At 34.5% G+C, this 19,482-nt stretch overlaps 1 protein-coding gene across 1 annotated transcript in view; it reads left to right on the forward strand.

The window, feature by feature from the left end:
- LOC125051873 overlaps nt 1-19,482 on the forward strand; it is a 32,542-nt gene that overhangs the window by 11,516 nt on the left and 1,544 nt on the right. The window contains exons 2-5 of the mRNA XM_047652479.1: nt 10,249-10,420; nt 11,381-11,457; nt 15,284-15,415; nt 19,128-19,200. Of these exons, the coding sequence (XP_047508435.1) occupies nt 10,249-10,420; nt 11,381-11,457; nt 15,284-15,415; nt 19,128-19,200 (454 nt within the window). The remainder of the gene's footprint in view (nt 1-10,248; nt 10,421-11,380; nt 11,458-15,283; nt 15,416-19,127; nt 19,201-19,482) is intronic.

Consider the following 19,482-nt stretch of genomic DNA (forward strand, 5'->3'; position numbering starts at 1 on the left):
TTTTTATAATTAGAAGTTTATGTTTTTGCTAATACTATTGCTAATTTAACAAACTATATGTATATATACTATACTTAATTTATATAATATTTTAGCTGTGTGACTTTGCTATGTTTGTCTAAATGAGGATACATATATATACATATCTGTCCCAACATATCTAAGTGTAGAAATGGATTTATTTAATACTAGCTGGCCTGGCGAACATCGTTATTCTTTATTTTTTTAATACTTATTCTGCTATTCGGGACACCGGTCTAGCTAGTAAGATAAAAAAAAGAAAGTTGATAATACAACAAATATATTATGTCAAAAAATCAAAATTTTCCTTCCCGGAACCCCTCCACTAACACTTGATATTGTATTAAAGTTCAAATTGCCTTTAAATATTATTACGAATATTTTGTATCGTTATATAGAAAAGTGTTGTTTTTAGACTTTTTCACTCAATTTTTTAAATTTTTCTCTCCGTAAGAACCATCCTCGTACTTCAAGGAATATTATAAAAAAAGAATCAGACAAATCGGTCAAGCCGTTTTTATGTTATGTCGTGACAACGGAAAACGGGTTTCATTTTTATAAATATAGATTACAGTATGTTTTTTGGTGGAGGTTCTTTCTCGACCCCCGCCAGGCCTGTGGGGCTGGAACGCCTTTATATGCATTTGATTTTCGTTTTATATTAATAATTAAATTTTACCACAAAATTTAATTTGACTTTGTTGCTAGTCGGAAATTAGTTCTATTATTTTCAATTTGCCGTAAGTCCGTTTATTTAACCAGAGGCTAGAGGCTGCGAACTCTAAGCTCATTAAATAAACCTTCATAGGATGTGTCACTTAAGGTGAGCCTCCTGCCCGTTTGCCCCTTTTTCATAATTTCTTTGCATTTAATTTAAAGAGCGTATTAGTTCTTAAAAGGCCGGCAACGCACTTGCGAGCCTTCTGGCAATGTGAGTGTCCATGGGCGGTGGTATCACGCTTTACTCCACGTTTGCCTCCTAATACACAATAAATATAGTTTAAAAAAAACTATAAAACACGCTTTTAAAGCACATCAAACTAAAAAGTGAAAAACAATCCCTAATTTAGGCTGAAAATCGTAATGAACAAAAAATACTGGTTTTATTGTGAAAAAGCGTGGGTTGCTCGATAGACGAAAAATATGGCACAGAGCGCATAGCGCCTAGTTTTTTTAAACTATATTTATTTTCCACTTTTTAGTCCTAGCAGCAATACGTGTTGTCTCAATTTAATCGTATTGCTTTGTGGACTTAAAAAAAATTTCATTGTTTTTTCGAGATAAACCTATGAAATTTAATAATTTGTACACAGAATCAGCGACAATATAATTATTGTAAGTTTGAATTAAATCTGTCCGTTTAAAGTGGGTCAAAATCGAGTCCGAAGGAGTCGGTTACATACATACATACATACATATAGGTGAAGCTAATATAAAACGTGTAAAAAAACACTCGTGGTGTTTCTTCTAATATAAAATCGAGTATTTTTATATAAGAAGAAACAAAACACTATGGAGCAGTATTTGTTAAATATTTATTAAGTAATAATTGGCTGGTTTCGCGTATCCTTTCTCAAAGTTCAAAGGCCTGTCATGGATTATTGCTTATGTTTTTAAAGATTATTAGGATAATATTTTCTTAACTGTGATACTCTGTTTGATGATTTGCTGTTTAAAAAGAGTACCGAGAGTTTTTTACGCCGGCTTTTTCTCTCGGCCTACACCCTCTGTCTTTTTTGCCGATGAGTAGGGATACCTACAAATTCAAATTAATGACGTGGAATAAGTGATACATGTATCTTATGTTCCATAATATTTTTTTTTTTTTTTATATTTCTTCAATGTTGTAATAATGAGATTTTACCTACTATGTAAGTATTGAGTAAATACGAAAACGGCGTGCATAATTAGCGCACTTCTGTTCAAGTTTCAAGACTCACATTCCGTAGTTTAGTACTCTTAGACTTTTGAATGGAAAACAATTAAATTATTTATTTGATAACAATTCATTATAATGTGTAAGATTTGGATTTTGGAAACTCTTTTGAGTAAAAAAAAAGTGCGTGCAAAGTACACTGTATGTCAGAAGTGAAACTTCTTTGTAAATTAATTATGTATTACTAAGGTAAAAATCCCCAATAGATGATCATGTACCAGTATATGATCACTCCATGTTTTTATATATCTATATTAATATAAAAAAATAAAAAAATCAGCGTTTACTGCACAAGATCTTATGCGACAGAATTGCCATCTAAAGTTCTAATATGTAACTACTAAAGGAATACATCAACCAATAGCGTGTATTTTTTCTCGATCTCCCTTACTCTCTCTCTCAATGTTTCTAACTATAGCTCTCTCATACCTCTCGCTCCATGGCTTTTTGCTTCATGCTACGTTCGCCCATTCTTACTCTCTCTCAATCGGTCTCAATCACTCTCTCCCTTTTCTTCGATAAAAACGCTGCACATCTTCGTGACGGTCCGTAAAAATTTGCGCCTTGCGCCTTAAGAAGTTTCACTTCAAAAATACTAACTATACAATATCTAAATTTTTAACTCTCGTATTGACGTTTAGGAAGATATTCAAACCTTGACAAGTACCATCATACACGTGTTGTCACCGAAAAGTTTAATTCTTAGATGTTATAATAAATCGTGCAACATTATCTCCAAGAGAATTCAATCAAAGTGTAACACGAGCCTGAACAATGACGCACAGTTCGTAGACCCTTGTTATTCTGGTGATATGAAAAAGTGTCTCATTTCTCATCGAACACGTATCGTAATTCATAATAAGATGTGAGGATTTCATTATTAAATTTACTCACTTGTGGTGCCCGAGTTTTTATATGACTCGTAGGAACAGTTTTATGATTACAAATGATTTAAAATTGAGATTTTAATGGTATCCACCAGAAAGTGCCCCGGATACCGACATACTTCACTTCTCGTGATACTGTGATTATTAGGGTGGGTCACTCTAGTTAGGAAAAAAATAAAAGTTGATGAATCAAATTCTAATAGTAATATTATGTTGTATTGTACTATAAACAGTAGTTTTAGCTAAAAAACTGATAATGAAACATACATCTTCAGCCCGCGCATGAGCTACAAAATTATTAGTTTTTGAGAAAAACATGTATTGTCAAATGGGATAGTTCTTTACTAGAAATTACTTAAAATACTATTGGAACATTACAAATATTTAGTGAAAGACATATATATTAACGTTTAAAACAAAAAACTTAAAGAAATAAACATATAAAGATTATAAAAAATTATTTATTTTTGTACAAAATTCCTGCCTACTATCGAATTTCGCCATAACTTTCCTTGAAGCGAGTTTTGCATGAATCATGCCCTCCTTTGTTTTTTTTATCACATGCCGACATTGCAGCTTCTGTCAATATCTTTACACTTCGTTCAACCGCTAGTGTATGGCAAGGTAGCCTAATAAACATCCTTTCGTCACCTTTTTCTCTATTATCTGAAAAAGTTCGTCATTTGTTTGATTTCTTAGAATAGGTGGATCAAAGTTGGTTTCTAGCCAGTTTATTCGATCAATGTAACATTTAGCATCAAAATTAAGCTAAGGTACTTCAAAAGTGCGTGGTAGTTTTCCCGTTGTCGATGATCTACTTTTAGAATTCTTCTAGCTGCAAGTTCTCTTACACGCTTTTCTGCATCTGTTAACATCGCTAATACTAGATATTCAGAGTGGGCAAAATATGCGTTTCATTGTATAATAGGATCCATGACTGCTTTTAATGCACTTCATTAAAATCGCGAACATTCAATCAATATCCAGATGTGCCGTGATCCGTCTTTGTATGATGAGTGTGTCTTTATTTGGAACCAAACGGGGGCATATAGTTTTATAATGTATTGAGCCAAAATTAGAAATAAATAAAGTTGATGGCGTTGGTGTAGAAATTTAAAGCCGCAAGATCCTTTTCACATCTATCCAGCAACTTACCAATAGGACCATTGTACGTAGATGGTCCAGAAGTTTTACCATCCTTATATTCAAACAAATGCCTCAAGGGCAGTTCATTTAAATGCAGCAAGCAAATTATCCATTGCAAAGGTCTCTGAAGTCTTTTTTTCAAATAGCCTTATGACACTACTAAATTTATCTGTATTTGTCACTGTTCCATCGCATCCAATAGCCAGCCAGGTCACAGTACTTATATTTTTGGCAAAAAGAAAAGCGTTTATTAATTATTATACCTCAATGGCCTTTCAGCTGAATGACTGTTGTATGTGAGGCTACAGGGATTGATGCCTTTTGCTATACTGCTTCAACTTTCCGAGTTACAATTTCTGCAATTTCGGAAAACGCAGGCTCTTTTTTACCGCTATTTTTAATTTTCTGTAGTCTACATTTCATGACATCCTGGTATGTTGATAACACGATTTATTTTATATCTTCTATAGTTCCAAATATATAGAGGGCACTTGTAAGACTTGTCTATAATTTGACATGACAGAAAAATTTAATTTTCAAGTCTCAAACCAAAAATTCATAGTTTACAATTTCGAAACATTTCACTAGAAACTAGCCACATTGATACATGAATTCTGTGAATGTACTTACCTCAAAAAAATCCTCTTTTCAATAACAACACAGTTTATTTAAGAAAAGTAATGTGTATTTCAATGGATACTAATTAAAACATTAAACTATACCCAACGTCAAACGTGTAACTTAAGGTGTAAAAGTGGGTACTTGAGCTTTTTTTTTCAAAATTTCAAGGGCGTTGCGCGGGCTGTTCCACTCAAAATAATTAAATAATATTTTAAAGGGTTTATAATAATACCTTACTTCAACATATTTTCGCTATTAGAAATCGATTACTTAAAAAAAAATTTTTTGACCCACCCTAGTGATTATATCGAAAGCCTTGTCAGCAAACAATGTCATTACGAAGCCGGGGTTTGCTGACAGAACTTCAAGATTTTATATAAAAGTCAAGTCAAAGTCAAAAATAATTTATTGATGTAGGTAACACAATTTACATAGTACATTGTGAATATGAACGTCAAAAAAGAAATATACATTAAATGCTTCTAATTTTACATTTACTGCTAGTTCTCAAATCAAGGGCGTAGAACGGAAGAGAAGAACTGGCAATAAATAAATATACACATACAGATAAAACCGATACCAGAATTTTTCTATATGTACGTATATTATACATTTAAAGAAGTTTATTCTCATTAAATCGTACATGTCACTTGTAACATGAAACAAGTGAAACTTACGTGAAAATAAAAACATAAAAAGTAATATATTTATCACGCCACCGTCGCGTCGTACGCTGTTGTATGTATTGTGTTAGAATCCATTTTTTGTATAGAACAACATACCGCCCATGGACACTCAATGCCATCGGCTCGCGAGTGTGTTGCCGGCCTTTCAAGAATTGGTACGCTCTTTTCATGAAGGAAGTCTTAGACTTCTATTTCGGAAATACTTCAGTGGAAAGATGGTTCCACATAGTGGTGGTGCTCGGCAAAAACTGCATTAAAAAACGCTCAGTTGTGGAACGAGGTACGTGGAGATCAACCATCTACCAAATACCTTCGCAGGCGTAGTCGAAACGGGTCCACTGCTACTATTTCCCTTATTTCCCGCATCGAATATCAAGACTAATCATTTTGAAAAGGCAGTGCTTTTTAGTTCTATAAGTACGAGTATAATTCGAAGGAGAAAGCAAAAGATAAAGAATACTGGAGTTCCTTGGCTTTCCATCCATATAAATAGATCTAACTTATTACTTAGTCTTGTGTTGTATTACATTAAAAAATGTTTTTCATTGATACCTACGAATAACTTTTTTTTTTTTTTTTTTTTTCTGCGGTTATTTGCAATCAGCCCCAAGGCTATGAGCAAATTTTTTCTGTGGTGCTGTCATGTGGAGTGACTTCCCATTGGAAGCATCTACTCATCTTCTGTCTAGAGCTACTGCCGGTCTTCTAGCTCTAGAATATGGTGACGTTTTAGTCGACTCACATACTGTCTAATGGTGAGTTGGCGAGCAAGTGTATTCGGGTGACAGCTTAGCCGCTCTTTGTACTTAGCTGCCAGTCTCCGGATTTCTTCTTTGATTGTTCTTATGTTGAGGTGCTCGTGAACTTCGTTGTTTGTAATGTACCAGGGTACTTTTGCAACTGCTCTTAGGATCTTGTTCTGTTGTCGCTGGAGTATGTTTATGTTGGTATCACTTGCGCTGCCCCATAGTTGGAGGCCATATGTCCAAATGGGCTTAAGGATGACTTTATATATAAGAAGTTTGTTATCTAGAGAAAGTTTTGAGTTTCTACCTAGCATCCAGTAAAGGCTGTTGTACTTTAGCTGTAGCTCCTGCTTTTTACATTTGATGTGGTGCCTCCACGTTAATCCACGATCAATGTGTAAGCCAAGATATCTTACATGGTCGCTGTGGGGCAGAATACATTGGTCCAACTTTACAGGTGGGCAGTCTCCTCTTCTAAGGGTGAAGGTCACGTGTACTGACTTCGCGGCACTAGCTTTTATTTTCCATTTTTGCAGCCATTCGTTAACTTTGTCAAGGCCTTTCTGCAAGTCCTCTGATGCAAGTCCTGGGTCTTTATTGCTTGCTAATATAGCGGTGTCGTCTGCAAATGTTGCTGTGGTTATTCCTGGCAATAGCGGCAGGTCAGCAGTGTACAACGTGTAGAGCATGGGGCCGAGAACAGATCCTTGTGGTACCCCGGCATCAATGTTTTGAAATTCCGAAGTGGCGTCACCTTCTTTTACATAAAATATGCGATCCTCTAGGTAAGATTTGAATATTGGAAAGTAAGAGTGGGAAATATTCTGCTTGATCTTACATAGCAGGCCTTTGTGCCAGACCTTGTCAAATGCTTGTTGGATATCCAGAAATGCTGATGAGCAGTATTCCCTTTGTTCTAAGGACTTTCTTATGGCGTCACATACTCTGTGAGCTTGTTCCACTGTGCCATGGTATTGTCTGAAGCCGAATTGATGATCTGGTATTACTTTGCGCTCCACAAGGCTTGGCACAATTCTACGAAGTATTGTCTTTTCCAATACCTTGGAAAGAGTAGGCAACAGACTGATTGGTCGGTAGGATGTTTTTTCGGTCATCAGTTTGCCAGCCTTATAAATCATGATGATTTCTGAGATTTTCCACGCAACTGGGAAGTAGCCTATTCGTAACATAGCATTGAAGAGTATAGTGATGAAGATTATAGCCTTTCTCGGTAGTTCCATCAATACTTCTTTAGTTATCAGGTCGTAACCTGGTGCCTTTTTACTGTCCAGGCATTTGATAGTTTTTATGACTTCTGCAGGCGACACAGGTCTAGGGGGATGATCCATTTGAAGGTCTTGATTTAGAACTTGGTCAACATATTCATCTGATGAGTTGTCCAGTGTTACATTAGGTTTAAAGGAGCTTGTTAGATAGTTCGCAAACAAGTCCGCTTTGTCCTGGCTCGTTCTGGCCCAGCCGTTTTCCTTTTTAATTGGGGCTTTTGATTTGTTAGGTTGGCTACAAGAACGGGTGATTTTCCAGAGCGAATAGTTGCTGGCCTTAGTAGCGGTTAGAGACTCCAACTTTGCTTGCATTGTTAAGTCATTAACATTCTTTATAGCTTCCTTCAATTCTACAATGGCTTTATTAAGGGCTGTCTTGTCTTGTGGATGACGACTCAGTTGCCAAACTCTGCGCAATCTGCGTTTCTCCTGAATCATCATCTTTATTTCCAATGGTATGTTTGTGTGCTGGTTTTTGTGTTCAGTAGTAGGCGTGCTTCTCCACGCAGCAGCTTGTATGAGATTAGTAAACTGCACTAGTGCTGTTTCACGAATAACTTAATAGTTTTTTTTAATTTATATAAAGTTGTGGAATAGGCTTCCTGACTAACAACTTTTAAAAGTCTTCTTTATACATTTCTTAACCATATCTTATCCTGGTCATGACTTTTGTAATTCTTGTATTTCTTATTCTTCTGTATTGCATCGCAATTCATGAATCCGTGAGATAAGCTTTTTAGGATTTAATTTGTTTTATTAAAAAAAATTGTATTATTCTAGATTAAGGATCTATAATATTTTTTCCCTTGCTAATGTTGCCTGGAAGAGATCGCTTGTTAGCGTTAAGGCCGCCCATTGTATCCCTTATAATTTTTATGTATTAAGGGTGAATAAATAAATAAATAACATTTTAACTATTTATACAAAGGCTTAAATTTGTAACTACAATAGTTAGAATAAATTTTTCAAATACATACGAATGACAAATTTCAATTTTACTAAACATGAGCTTATTTAACATAGATAAATACAAGTAATTCTGGCTTTTGTATTAGATTAAACACGATAAAGATAAAAGCGTTCCCAAGGGGGACATACTATGTACAATTTTAATGAACAATCAGACTCACTTTTACAATCCTTAGAATAAACTTGTGGGTCGTAATTTCTTTGCTGTTTTAATGAAATGAATAGTTTCAAAGTAAAGTCTAAAGACACTGTATTAACATTGTATTTGTTCACATAATTTAATTCTTGTAACTCGACACAAAATATAGTAAGTATATTTTATTAAATTAACTCTAATAGCAAAATAATAAATCATTATTACCATTAGTACCATATCTGAACTAAAATTATTTTATTTGTATCGATTGACCAAATTATTAAGTACTTATTTGTAACGATTTTTTTATTGGCGTACAAAGTTGTTTTATATTTAGATAAATATTTACATAATATAGTTGTTAGCTGTAAATCTTCTAAATATTAAATAGATAATATTTGGGATTCGAATACGCGATAAATCACTGAACGCCTCTTAAACGGCTGGACCGATTTGAATGTTTTTTTTGTATTCGTTTGGGGAGCGCCCTGGATGGTTTAGAATTTAGATTAACAAATCAGCCCGGCAGACGGCGCTGCAGTCGGTATCTAGGTTATTTATCTATACAGCAAATAAACAGCTGGTAATATATAAATCTTCAGTGCATGTGTTCGTAATTAAACTCCTAAAAGGCTGGACAGCATTTGATGAAATTTTTTGTGTGTTCAAGTGGAGTCGAGAATGATTTATATTATTAGATTTGTATGTTAGACGTGTGTATAGGACAACGTCGGTCGGATCCTCTAGAATTTTGTATAAAACTGTGTTGACATCTGTGGCTATCATATAAAGTCATCCAAAGACTCTTTTACTGACGATTTTTCTTTATAGGCAATAAGATGATAAGGCTAAATTGTGTCCGTCTCTGTACTAGCAAATTTTAACAGCTCATTAAACACCTTAAGTAACCCAAATGTACATACAGATTCGAGTCTTTATCGAATTTCGCCAACAAAGTTTCGCCCACTTTAGACCTCTCAAAACAATTAAAAAATACACTAGACTAATTGATGGTTCCTGCAAGAGTATCTGAAAACACGTGGTTCCTTATAATAGCATCATTTGTCTCCACGACAGGACATGTGTAGGGACTAGGGAATAAAATCCACATTCAATTTAAAAGAAGTTTTCAAGAAAGAAGTATAAAGCTTAAATGATAGTGTTTTAGTATAACAGTAGTTAGGTTAATATAAAGGCTATATTAGAAATACGAAATATCTACGTATGTTTGGCATTCGAAAAGAGTACGATGATATGGTATTTAACTTTCAATAAGTGTTTTATAACAACAAAAGTATTTTTGAATCATATAAGTCCTTACAAAAAGTGAAAACATAATGCGAACAAATTTATTAATTCACAACATTTTAGTTTAACATATGAAATTGGAGAATTGTAAAAATTATATAATATCAAAATTTAGTATACTGTATAGTTATTTCAACTGATTATAATTGTGCCATTTTGATGGCAGTTTGTTTATCCCTTTTCTGTAGAAGCTTGCCGGACAGCGATGATGTCAGCGAAAGCGTTTTGTTTGGGTGTTCAATTCATTTAAAAAATACATTTGGCGCCAAAACTACCAAGATTTAACAAAAACAATCTATCTAATGACGAATGACTGAATTTGAAGTTAAATTTCGAATTCTAATTTCGAATAAATATTGTTTGAATTTCGAATTGCGCGCCAATCCCCAGATAATTACATGTGTAAATACTGGTTACAGAATCTCCAATTTGTGAGACCATTACAAATATAAAACTCATAGTTATTCAATTCATTAATATGACAATAAACTAATTTGTGTTCTCAGGTGCCACATTCACCCAAGCCCAAACAAATGATTATAAGATCCATGGCTTGGATCTCCTTCGTCTACTCTCGGAGAAGCCGTGGCTCCTCCACAATCGATGGGAGCCTCGTGACCAAGACGTTGGGTACAGGAATCAAGATTCCAATGACGACAGCTTTGACGATGACTTAAGGTAAGTTGCTTAAATATCTAATTACTTTTATCAATTGTTTAATACAGAAGAAACCTTCATAGACTGAAACGAACTATCCCAGTGTGGTACGTGCATTAGTGAAGTTCTTATTCAAGAATTTATAAATAAATTCCGACAAAATTAAACCCTATAAGTTTCCTTGCGTTTTCTTATCAGCTCAAAACGATAGAACCTTCCTGTTCCTTCCTAGACTCTAAGGCAGTGTTCCCAACGCCCTCGCCCCACAGGGGGGCAATTTGATTGTTGAGTTATTCAAAAAAATAAAATTATTTGGAATATGAATTGCAGTTTTTCATCCTAAAATCCATAATTTAAGTTTCTTAAGTGAACAATTTTTTATAAAGGCTGTTCAAGTATTCCGTAAGCAGATTTACTATAATTTACCCCCCCCCCCCCACCCTCTTGTCAGCAAAAGTAAACAAACCTCTCAAAAAATATAGTACATAAGCGTATTAATTTTTTGTAGCAATCCTCGAAAATGCATTTCGTTTTCAAGCATAGAAAATGTGTGGGTAATATGTATAAAATAGTCAAATTCATAGTATTTTACATATATTTTCTTATTTGGTGATAATAATATAAAAAAAATAAATACTTCCTAAGTATTTCATGTTTAATGAACTTTATTTCTCATAATACTAAAATAAATGTATTTTATTTACATGAGAAACTTAATATATACGAACGAGATACACGTCGCTATCAGCCGTCCCAATTTTAGTCTACTCTGATTCTGATAGGTATTTAATGCCTTTTTGAATTGCTTAAACGCGCTAATATTACGAGTTTTAGACGGTAATTAATTAAATAATTGCACACCCTCATGCTAACAGACTTCTTCAAATTTGTACGCAGCGTCGGCAAAATAAGCAAACTGGCTCGACGAGTATTGCGTGTGTGTATGTAAAACTGTTATTTGTACCAGCGCTTATGTCTCAGGTCCAACTCGGAGAAGCGGTCTGCTGTGGCCACGGCGCTGAACGGGCGGCGACGTCGGCAGCCCACGCCGTCGCTTGGTAAGGCAGTCGCGCCGTATGTCGGCGTCGGTAAGCAACGTCGATGCGGCTATTTCATGGTTTACGACGATATAATGGTTTAAGAAATGTATTAAAGAAAAGCTGTGTGAAAAGACTTACTATAAAGTTAACGATTATCACTATAAAGCCGGTTGCAGATCGAAAACTAAGCTATGCCAAGGCTAAACTAAGCTATGCCAAGCAAGCTAGGCTAAGCTAAGCTAGAAATAAATAGCGTGCAGACCAACAACTAAGCCAAATCTCAGTCAGTACGGCGAAGGATGTGCAAAGGGTGTGCGGGGTAGCGGGAGGGGCTTAGCTTAGCTCGTGTAGCTGCGTATCGGCATACACAACTAACTTAGCTTCGCATATTTTAGTTAGCTCACATAGCTTAGTTCGCATAGTTTGCGGTCTGCACACAAGTATGTAAAACTGCGTCAGCTATGCGAGCTAAGCTAAACTAACTTAGCTTAGCTCTTGGTCTGCAACCCGTATTAAAGGGCCTGGGACTAGTATTGGACAGGCTACTTCTAATTAATATGCGATATTTGTTTTAAAATAAGTGTTGGTTGCCATAGTCATTTTGTATGATGATTTGCTATTTTAAAAGAGTACCGAGAGTTTGCTCGGCCTACACCCTCTGTCTTCTTTGCCGATGAGTAGGGATGTCTACCGATTAAAAATGATACCTGTATCTTATATTCCATAATAAACATTTTTTTTAATAATAAAGCAAGAGTAGATAAAGCATTTGATTTGAGAAGGGTGAAAATATGATAATCCTAATTTTATTATAATTATATACAACTTTTAACAATTTTGCTACCATAAGTCAACATAAATTGTTTATGTTATGTATCAAGCCTAAAAATTATTGCAATAACATTAATATGTTTCCTGTACTACTGTACAGTATTTAAAATATTTAAGACTAGCGGCCCGTCCCGGCTTCGCACATTTATTTTCTAAACATTTTTTATAGATATTAATATGATCTTGAATATTGAGAAACATTTAAATCTATCATCAATAGTTTTCGCTGCGCATGCCATGAAAGATATTTTATTTTTCTTGCAATTATATTAATCAGTGATAATGTAGCATTCAAATGGTGAAAGATATTTTAAAATGGGTCCAGTACTTTTTGAGCCAATTCGTTACAAACATACTTACATACAAATCTTTCCTCTTTATAATATTAGAATAAATGTATCCTGTGTCCAGTGTATTTACTGGTATATACAAGCTCAAGCTAAATCAAAGCATTGTCACAGAAAGCAGAATAGACATTTATAAATGTCGTGTCTATCAAGTTACTCCTAAATAACTTCTCTAATGACGTGTCCCGGACAAAGCTATGCACGCTTTGTAACTTTACACCTTTGCAATATCGAATGGAGCAACTGTAACAATGTTACTAGTATTCATTTTCAGTCTGTCTCGTTTCTGGCAATTTTCTTGTCAGACAATATCTAGGAATGCGATTATTTTAAGGATTCCGATATTTTAATTGACCATTAACAGTTCGTTTAACTTAAATAATTTTCAAGACAATTACCGTATGCCTACCGTAGCCACTTCAAAACCCTTTTTTGGAAATGTGGTGGTTTTAACGTGGGGAAAACAACCACCACCCTCCACTACATATGAAAAACGATTAAAAGAAATAAAAAAGGCGCTCACGTCACAAAAATTAAAATTATGCACTTTCAACGTAAGACAATTAGATCTGAACAAGGCATTGAGAAAAATCAGTGAAAAAAAAGAGAAATGGAAAACTATGGCGGAGGCTTTTTCCCAAAAGGGGCAATAGCGACGGAGACTTTTTGGGTCATCTTTCCTTCACCGATCGCGCGAATGTTACATGCATACATAGAAAGAAAGTCCATTGGTGCACAGACGAGGATCAAACCTACGACCTCAGGGTTGAGAGTCGCACGTTGAAGGCACTAGGCCAACACTGATTAATTAATAAAGCTCTATTGATAATAATAACGAGAGGAAAAAAAGTGTTTGGGAAAATCCTCAAAAAACAGATTATAATTATTGAATCCAATCGGAACAGTCGTTTAATCAGTCGTTAACTAATCGGGCATTAAATTTATAAGCTGAGTTGTACCGTTCGAAAATTAAACGATATATTCTTCATATTGTACCTACTTATATTGACTCCTATTCATGAAATGTCGTTTCTATATTAAAATTATGTCAATGTTAATAGGCTTTGAAATTTGAATGTTCATTCATAAGAATTCAATAAACTTTGGCATAGAAGCACCAAAGTTAGACTTAAAGCGTTCTAAAATTAAACTATTTAAATTATTTTGAAGGAATCTTTTTAGATTTTTTTAGACTCCTCATTTCTTATTAGACCAGTGCAGATAGCCTTTAAAATAAATAAAAAGTGAAAAAAATTACAGTAGGATGAAACCCATTAGAAAAGCAGGGGAATATGATCAAAATGATAGGAAAAAGAAATTACGGTCGATCTGAGGTCGGGAAGGGGTAGGGGGGGGGGGGGGGGAGTTTTAAGGGTAAAAAACGGTTTATCTCGATTTCCGGCAAAACTACAAGTCCTATCGAAGAAAGTTAAATGGCAAAGTTGGAGGTAATAAAAGATCTAAAACTTTTGTATTCACACATTTTTCACATAACCTCAAAATTTATGTGAAAAATTCAAAAACCAAGTTTTTGGTTTTTTATTTTTATCTTTAACAAAAATATTTTTTTTTTAACGAAATTTGGTGAAAACTTACCTTTCTATGTCCCAAATACACTGTAATTTATTTGATTAAAAATATTTATTTGTTCACCTTATTTTGAATTAATATCGAAAAAACACCCTAATTTTCAATCGAAAATTCTGACGTCAAAATTTCAGCTTTTTTCAAAAAGTTGGTGTGCTTTCAGTTCGTTGAAATCTCTACTTTCTTATGGTAAAAAATATATATATATTACCATAGTAAATCTTCTCAGAAAACGTTAAAAATCGTATGCAGTAACGCCCAGACCTGTCATCCCCTTCCCTACTTCTCTATGAATCTTCTTTAAATTATAATCAGATGTCTATTTATTACTATTTTAAGATAACTTATATATACCTGAGTGACCTAAAAAAAAATTTAGCCTTTAGATGAGCTAAAATTTTCGTATTTTATAGAGAATATGTACAACCCCTAATTTCAACCCCTCTACGATTAGCCCCTATTTTTAATAGATAGTTATTTTTATTAACCTAAAAAATGTTTCCTTGAAATAATATACATGGCAAATAACGTTTGCCGGGTCAGCTAGTATGTAGATTTAAATTTAAAAAAAATATCTTTAATCAAATGCTATCTACGCTATACTTAAGCTATAAATTCCAAATTATTAATAACATAAATGTTCAGCCAGCGCACTTTAAAAATATATTTAAAAATATCGTATTACCCTGATTGTGGTCAAAATTCTGGTCGCCTGATGTTTTTTTTTTTGCGCTTTGGTATTGAGAGTGTCCATGTTTCCATCACTTAACATCAGGTGAGCCGTTTGCCGTTTTTGTGCTCAATTTGTATTCTTTGTAAGTACGCATATAAAATAAAATAAAAAAGAATGAATTATCAATTCATATAGAGTACCGAGAGATTTTTACGCCGGCCTTTTCTCTCGGCCTACACCCTCTGTCCTCTTTGCCGATGAGTACGGATGTCTACCTATTCAAATTTAATAACGTGGAATAAGTGGTAACTCTATCTTATGATCCATAATAAACATTTATTTCTTATAAAACGTCCAATATCCTTCCCGCATTTTTTAATAATGACTACAGAACAAAATTCCCCAGGTGTACTTAACGATGTGGGCTCATTCTTCGACTCGCTCCGGGACAACCTGGAGACGCTGGCGTCACTGTCACCAGAACAAAGGTCTACGCTATTCCAGGAGCCACCAACAGTAGTACACGCGCCTTCATCTGGTAAGGATTTTTGATCTCCGAGATGTGATTCGCATCTACACTTTCTGGCACTCCAGCCATCTTGACCTGGATCCCAACATAGTATAACGCGTTATCTGTACGTCTGTTTAAACTCTATGTAAATACTACTAAATGGATCCCTCCAAACTAAGAATATAAGTTGTAATAATAATAAAATAATTCAGTGGCGCTAAAACCTAATAGGCAAGTAGGTGATCAGCCTCCTGTGCCTGACTAATGCCGTCGACTCTTTGGGTCTAAGGCAAGCCGGTTTCCTCAGATTTTTCTTTACGTAAGGAATGCTAAGTGGCTCCCATAGAAATAAAAACCCATTGGTACTTACCCGGGGTTCGAACATAGGACTTCAGGGATGGGAGTCGCATGTAGAAGCCACTAGTAGCTCTAGTAGTTGTAATAGGTTTGGCAAATACGCATACTGTAAGCATATGTAAGTTTTCACAGATTTTCTTCAAATAAATACTGAGCATTATTATTAGATTGAGCAGTGTTGGTAGTGGCTTCAGCGTGCGACTCTCATACCTGAGGTCGTAGATTCGATCCCCGGCTGTACCAATGGACTTTCTTTCTATGTGCGCATTTAACATTTGTTCGAACGGTGAGGAAACCGACATGTATTAGACCCAAAAAGTTGACGGCGTGTGTCAGGCACTTGAGGCTGATCACCTACTTGCCTATTAGATTGACAAATGATCAAACAGATTCAGAAATCTGAGGCCAAGACCTAAAGAGGTTGTAGCGCCACTGAATTATTTTATTTTTTATTATTAGATTACATTAAATAAACCTTATGTATATAAAATAGACGTTTTAAAAAAGCCCTTCCGTTTGATCGTTTAATATAAAATTATACTTCAAAGTCTAATATCATTGATAAAGGGAAGTTATTTAACATGTTTCGGCTTTTAAGTACTGTCATTCAAAAACCTGATTTGCATACACTTTACGTACGAAGGCATCATTGTGACAAGGAAAAACCAGTTCATTGTTTATTGATATTAATGGTTATGTTTTATAAACATGTTTATAGGTTGTGGTTTCTTACGATTTTGGTATCTCGGTATTAATTTATTCCTTATGACTCGATGAACTTTCGTAACTATTTGTAAAATTTATTTAGTATTTTTTAATTAAATTATTTTTTAACTTTAAAACCAACCTGTACTCTTTCTCTTTATTTATTTGTCAGATAAGAGTTGTTGGGTTTTAGTAGATAAGTCGGTAAATATAGAAACGCAATTGAAATTTTTAAAGTTCTCCTGAGTAAGGACCACAACAATCTGGAGGTCCTGCACCTGGTCTTGAGAATACTGGTCGTAGCAGACAACCATTCTTGAGAGTCGAGAATAATACCTATAAAGAACTAATATGACTCCCGTAACTATGTCAGAAATGTATTTAAATCAAATTCAAAATCATTTAAGTAACACAATGTACACTTATAAACGTCAATAAATAAATACACAATAAATGCTTCTAATTTTACATTTACTACCAGCCCTGCGATTCTGTAACTCACTTTTCGAACTCACACAGCGGTTTTCGCATCGGCGGTCGCTCTGAATTTAGTCGTGAAGCAGTCATTTTATGATTTGGCATTCTGAAAAGGTGGGAGCTTGTAGTTTATTGTTTATCAGAACTCAGGGCAGTTCTCAAATCAAGGGCGTAGAACGGACGAGAAGAACTGGCAGTAAACTCGCCACTCTTTTTAACCAACCAAGTTTTTTGTTTTACAAAATGTTTGTAAGGAGCTACAACCATCACACCATGTTCCACATGACATCTTTAAGTAATTAAAAGTTCATTAATAATAATATAAAAACAAAGATTTGTCCTCTATCAGGAGTAAGCATGGTGTAATAGGAGCACGCAATTACATTCTCTTGGGAACAACACGCAAATACATAGTCGAAATAATTAACATCGCCGCCTACACGAATTCAAATCCGACCAGAATCGTTTCTTTGTTGAGAGTGTACTTGTATTTGCGCCCATACTATAAGTAGTAGTAGTACTCGGGACTCGCGCTTCTAACGAGTATAAGAATCTTTAGTAAGTTCCAAGTTGTTAAAAATATAATTCATTTAATCACATTCTTCCCACGCGTAAGGTCGTCACACTGAACGCGGACAAATTACAAATGGAGGCGGAAACCAAGCTATTTTTAATAGACCTTCATAAACCCAACTCATCCTTTGTTATGTGATCTTCTGTCTTACACAAGGCTATTAAATTAATTTCCAAAAATATTTCATTACTTTTACGAGCTACGTCAATGAAAATTTAAAATATCAAATATCGCAAAGAAATGTTAGAGGAATAATTATTTTCAACCTAAACTTTATCGACTTTTGTCTGACGTACGATATTTGGGTCTAAATCCTTGGTTTTCTTTAGCGATCGAGCGAGTGTCATTTGTACATGTTAAGGAATAATTCCACTTCTGTCACCGCACGACGATTTGACAAAGCACAATTGGCTTTAGTATGCACCCCTTCAAGCCAGAGGTACTACGTTCGAATCACCGGACAATAATGGATTTATTTATTTACACTTCGTTACCATAATCCACAAAATCATTCATATAAAAAAATAAAACAGGTTACATAAGTTATTAGGCAACGGGCGGCCTTATCGCTAACAAGTGATTTCTTCCAAGCAACCCTAATATGGAACAATAAAAAAGAAACACCTGCAGAGGGTAAAGTACAAGAAGTACATAATTAATTAATAAAAAAAACTCAAAACATGTAACTGTAACTAAAATTAAATAAACCTAGTAAAATATAAATAATAATATGTATAAACAAAAATGTAAAAGCAAATCCTAAGATTAATTGAGTCACAATTAATATTTTTTCTATTCTATGTGAACATTTAAAACTCGCCCGAGCCGTGAAGGAAAATCTCGTGATGCCTTAGACTCAAATATAGACCTCATCAGAAAAAAGAATAATCAGGTGATTGTGATTTGGGTTGTAGCGCCACTGTTTTTTGTAATACTAAAAATAGCTGATGAGTTTTTAAAAGTGTTCGAAGGGGTGGCGGTTGACGGAAATATAGTTTTTAATCAAACTTGTAAATAGACAACTACAATACGAGTCCATATAAACTAGACACGTAACTAATTAAACTTATGTAGTGCCCGTGCAACTGCCGATTGAACTTTCTAACGAGAAAACGTATGACGGAGTATGAAGAGTAATGAGAATTCATTCCTTTTGCATTGAAACAGCCGATTAATAAAAACATCTTTATTTGCCTTAATGGCCAGCTGCATGTTGCACCCCGACGTATTAAAAGTTGTACTTCTTTGGCGTAATAATTATCTTCGAGCACTTTATAGAGACGTTTCCCTCTTCGAATTTTATTTTTCTTGCCCATTTTAATGGTCACTTCCAATCGAAACGATATAATATGTACTAATCATGATATTTTACAATAAACACTATGTTTTTTAACACATTGGAACGGGTTTTCTCGTATAGAAATTATTAATTTCGTTTTAATAAACACGACTCTGAAAAACACTACGCCATGACAGACAATGCAAACTTGTCGATAAAACAGAGCAAGCGCCAACTAGCGGCCCAGATTGTTTTACGACGTTTAAAAAGATATTCAGGGTGTCGGTTTTTTGTGACGGTGTACGCGCGCATCGTAAAAATTTACTCTCATCATTTTTCTTCACCAGGAGGAGGTGGCGGTGGATCTGGCATGCGGAGACTCCACGCTCTGAGACCTTTGCGACCAACCGGTAACATCAGGTGAGGATCATAATTCTTTTCAACTTCAAATATTATGTAATTATTAAAATTTATAAGGAATCTTAGTGCTTATCAAATAACACGGGATAGGTAAATAGGACAACAAGTTTGTTGAATGTAAAGTCAGAACACATAAATATACAGTATTAACAATAAATATTCTTAACTTACATAGTTATAATAATAATTAAAAATTGATAAATAGATAAATTAAAACAAATTTAAAAAGTTTGCCCCTGTAGCTGTGTACCTTTAACGCTGGTAGTAGTTCTTCGTTGTATT

This window comes from Pieris napi, chromosome 8 (genome assembly GCF_905475465.1).
Source record: "Pieris napi chromosome 8, ilPieNapi1.2, whole genome shotgun sequence".
In the NCBI taxonomy this organism is placed as follows: domain Eukaryota; kingdom Metazoa; phylum Arthropoda; class Insecta; order Lepidoptera; family Pieridae; genus Pieris; species Pieris napi.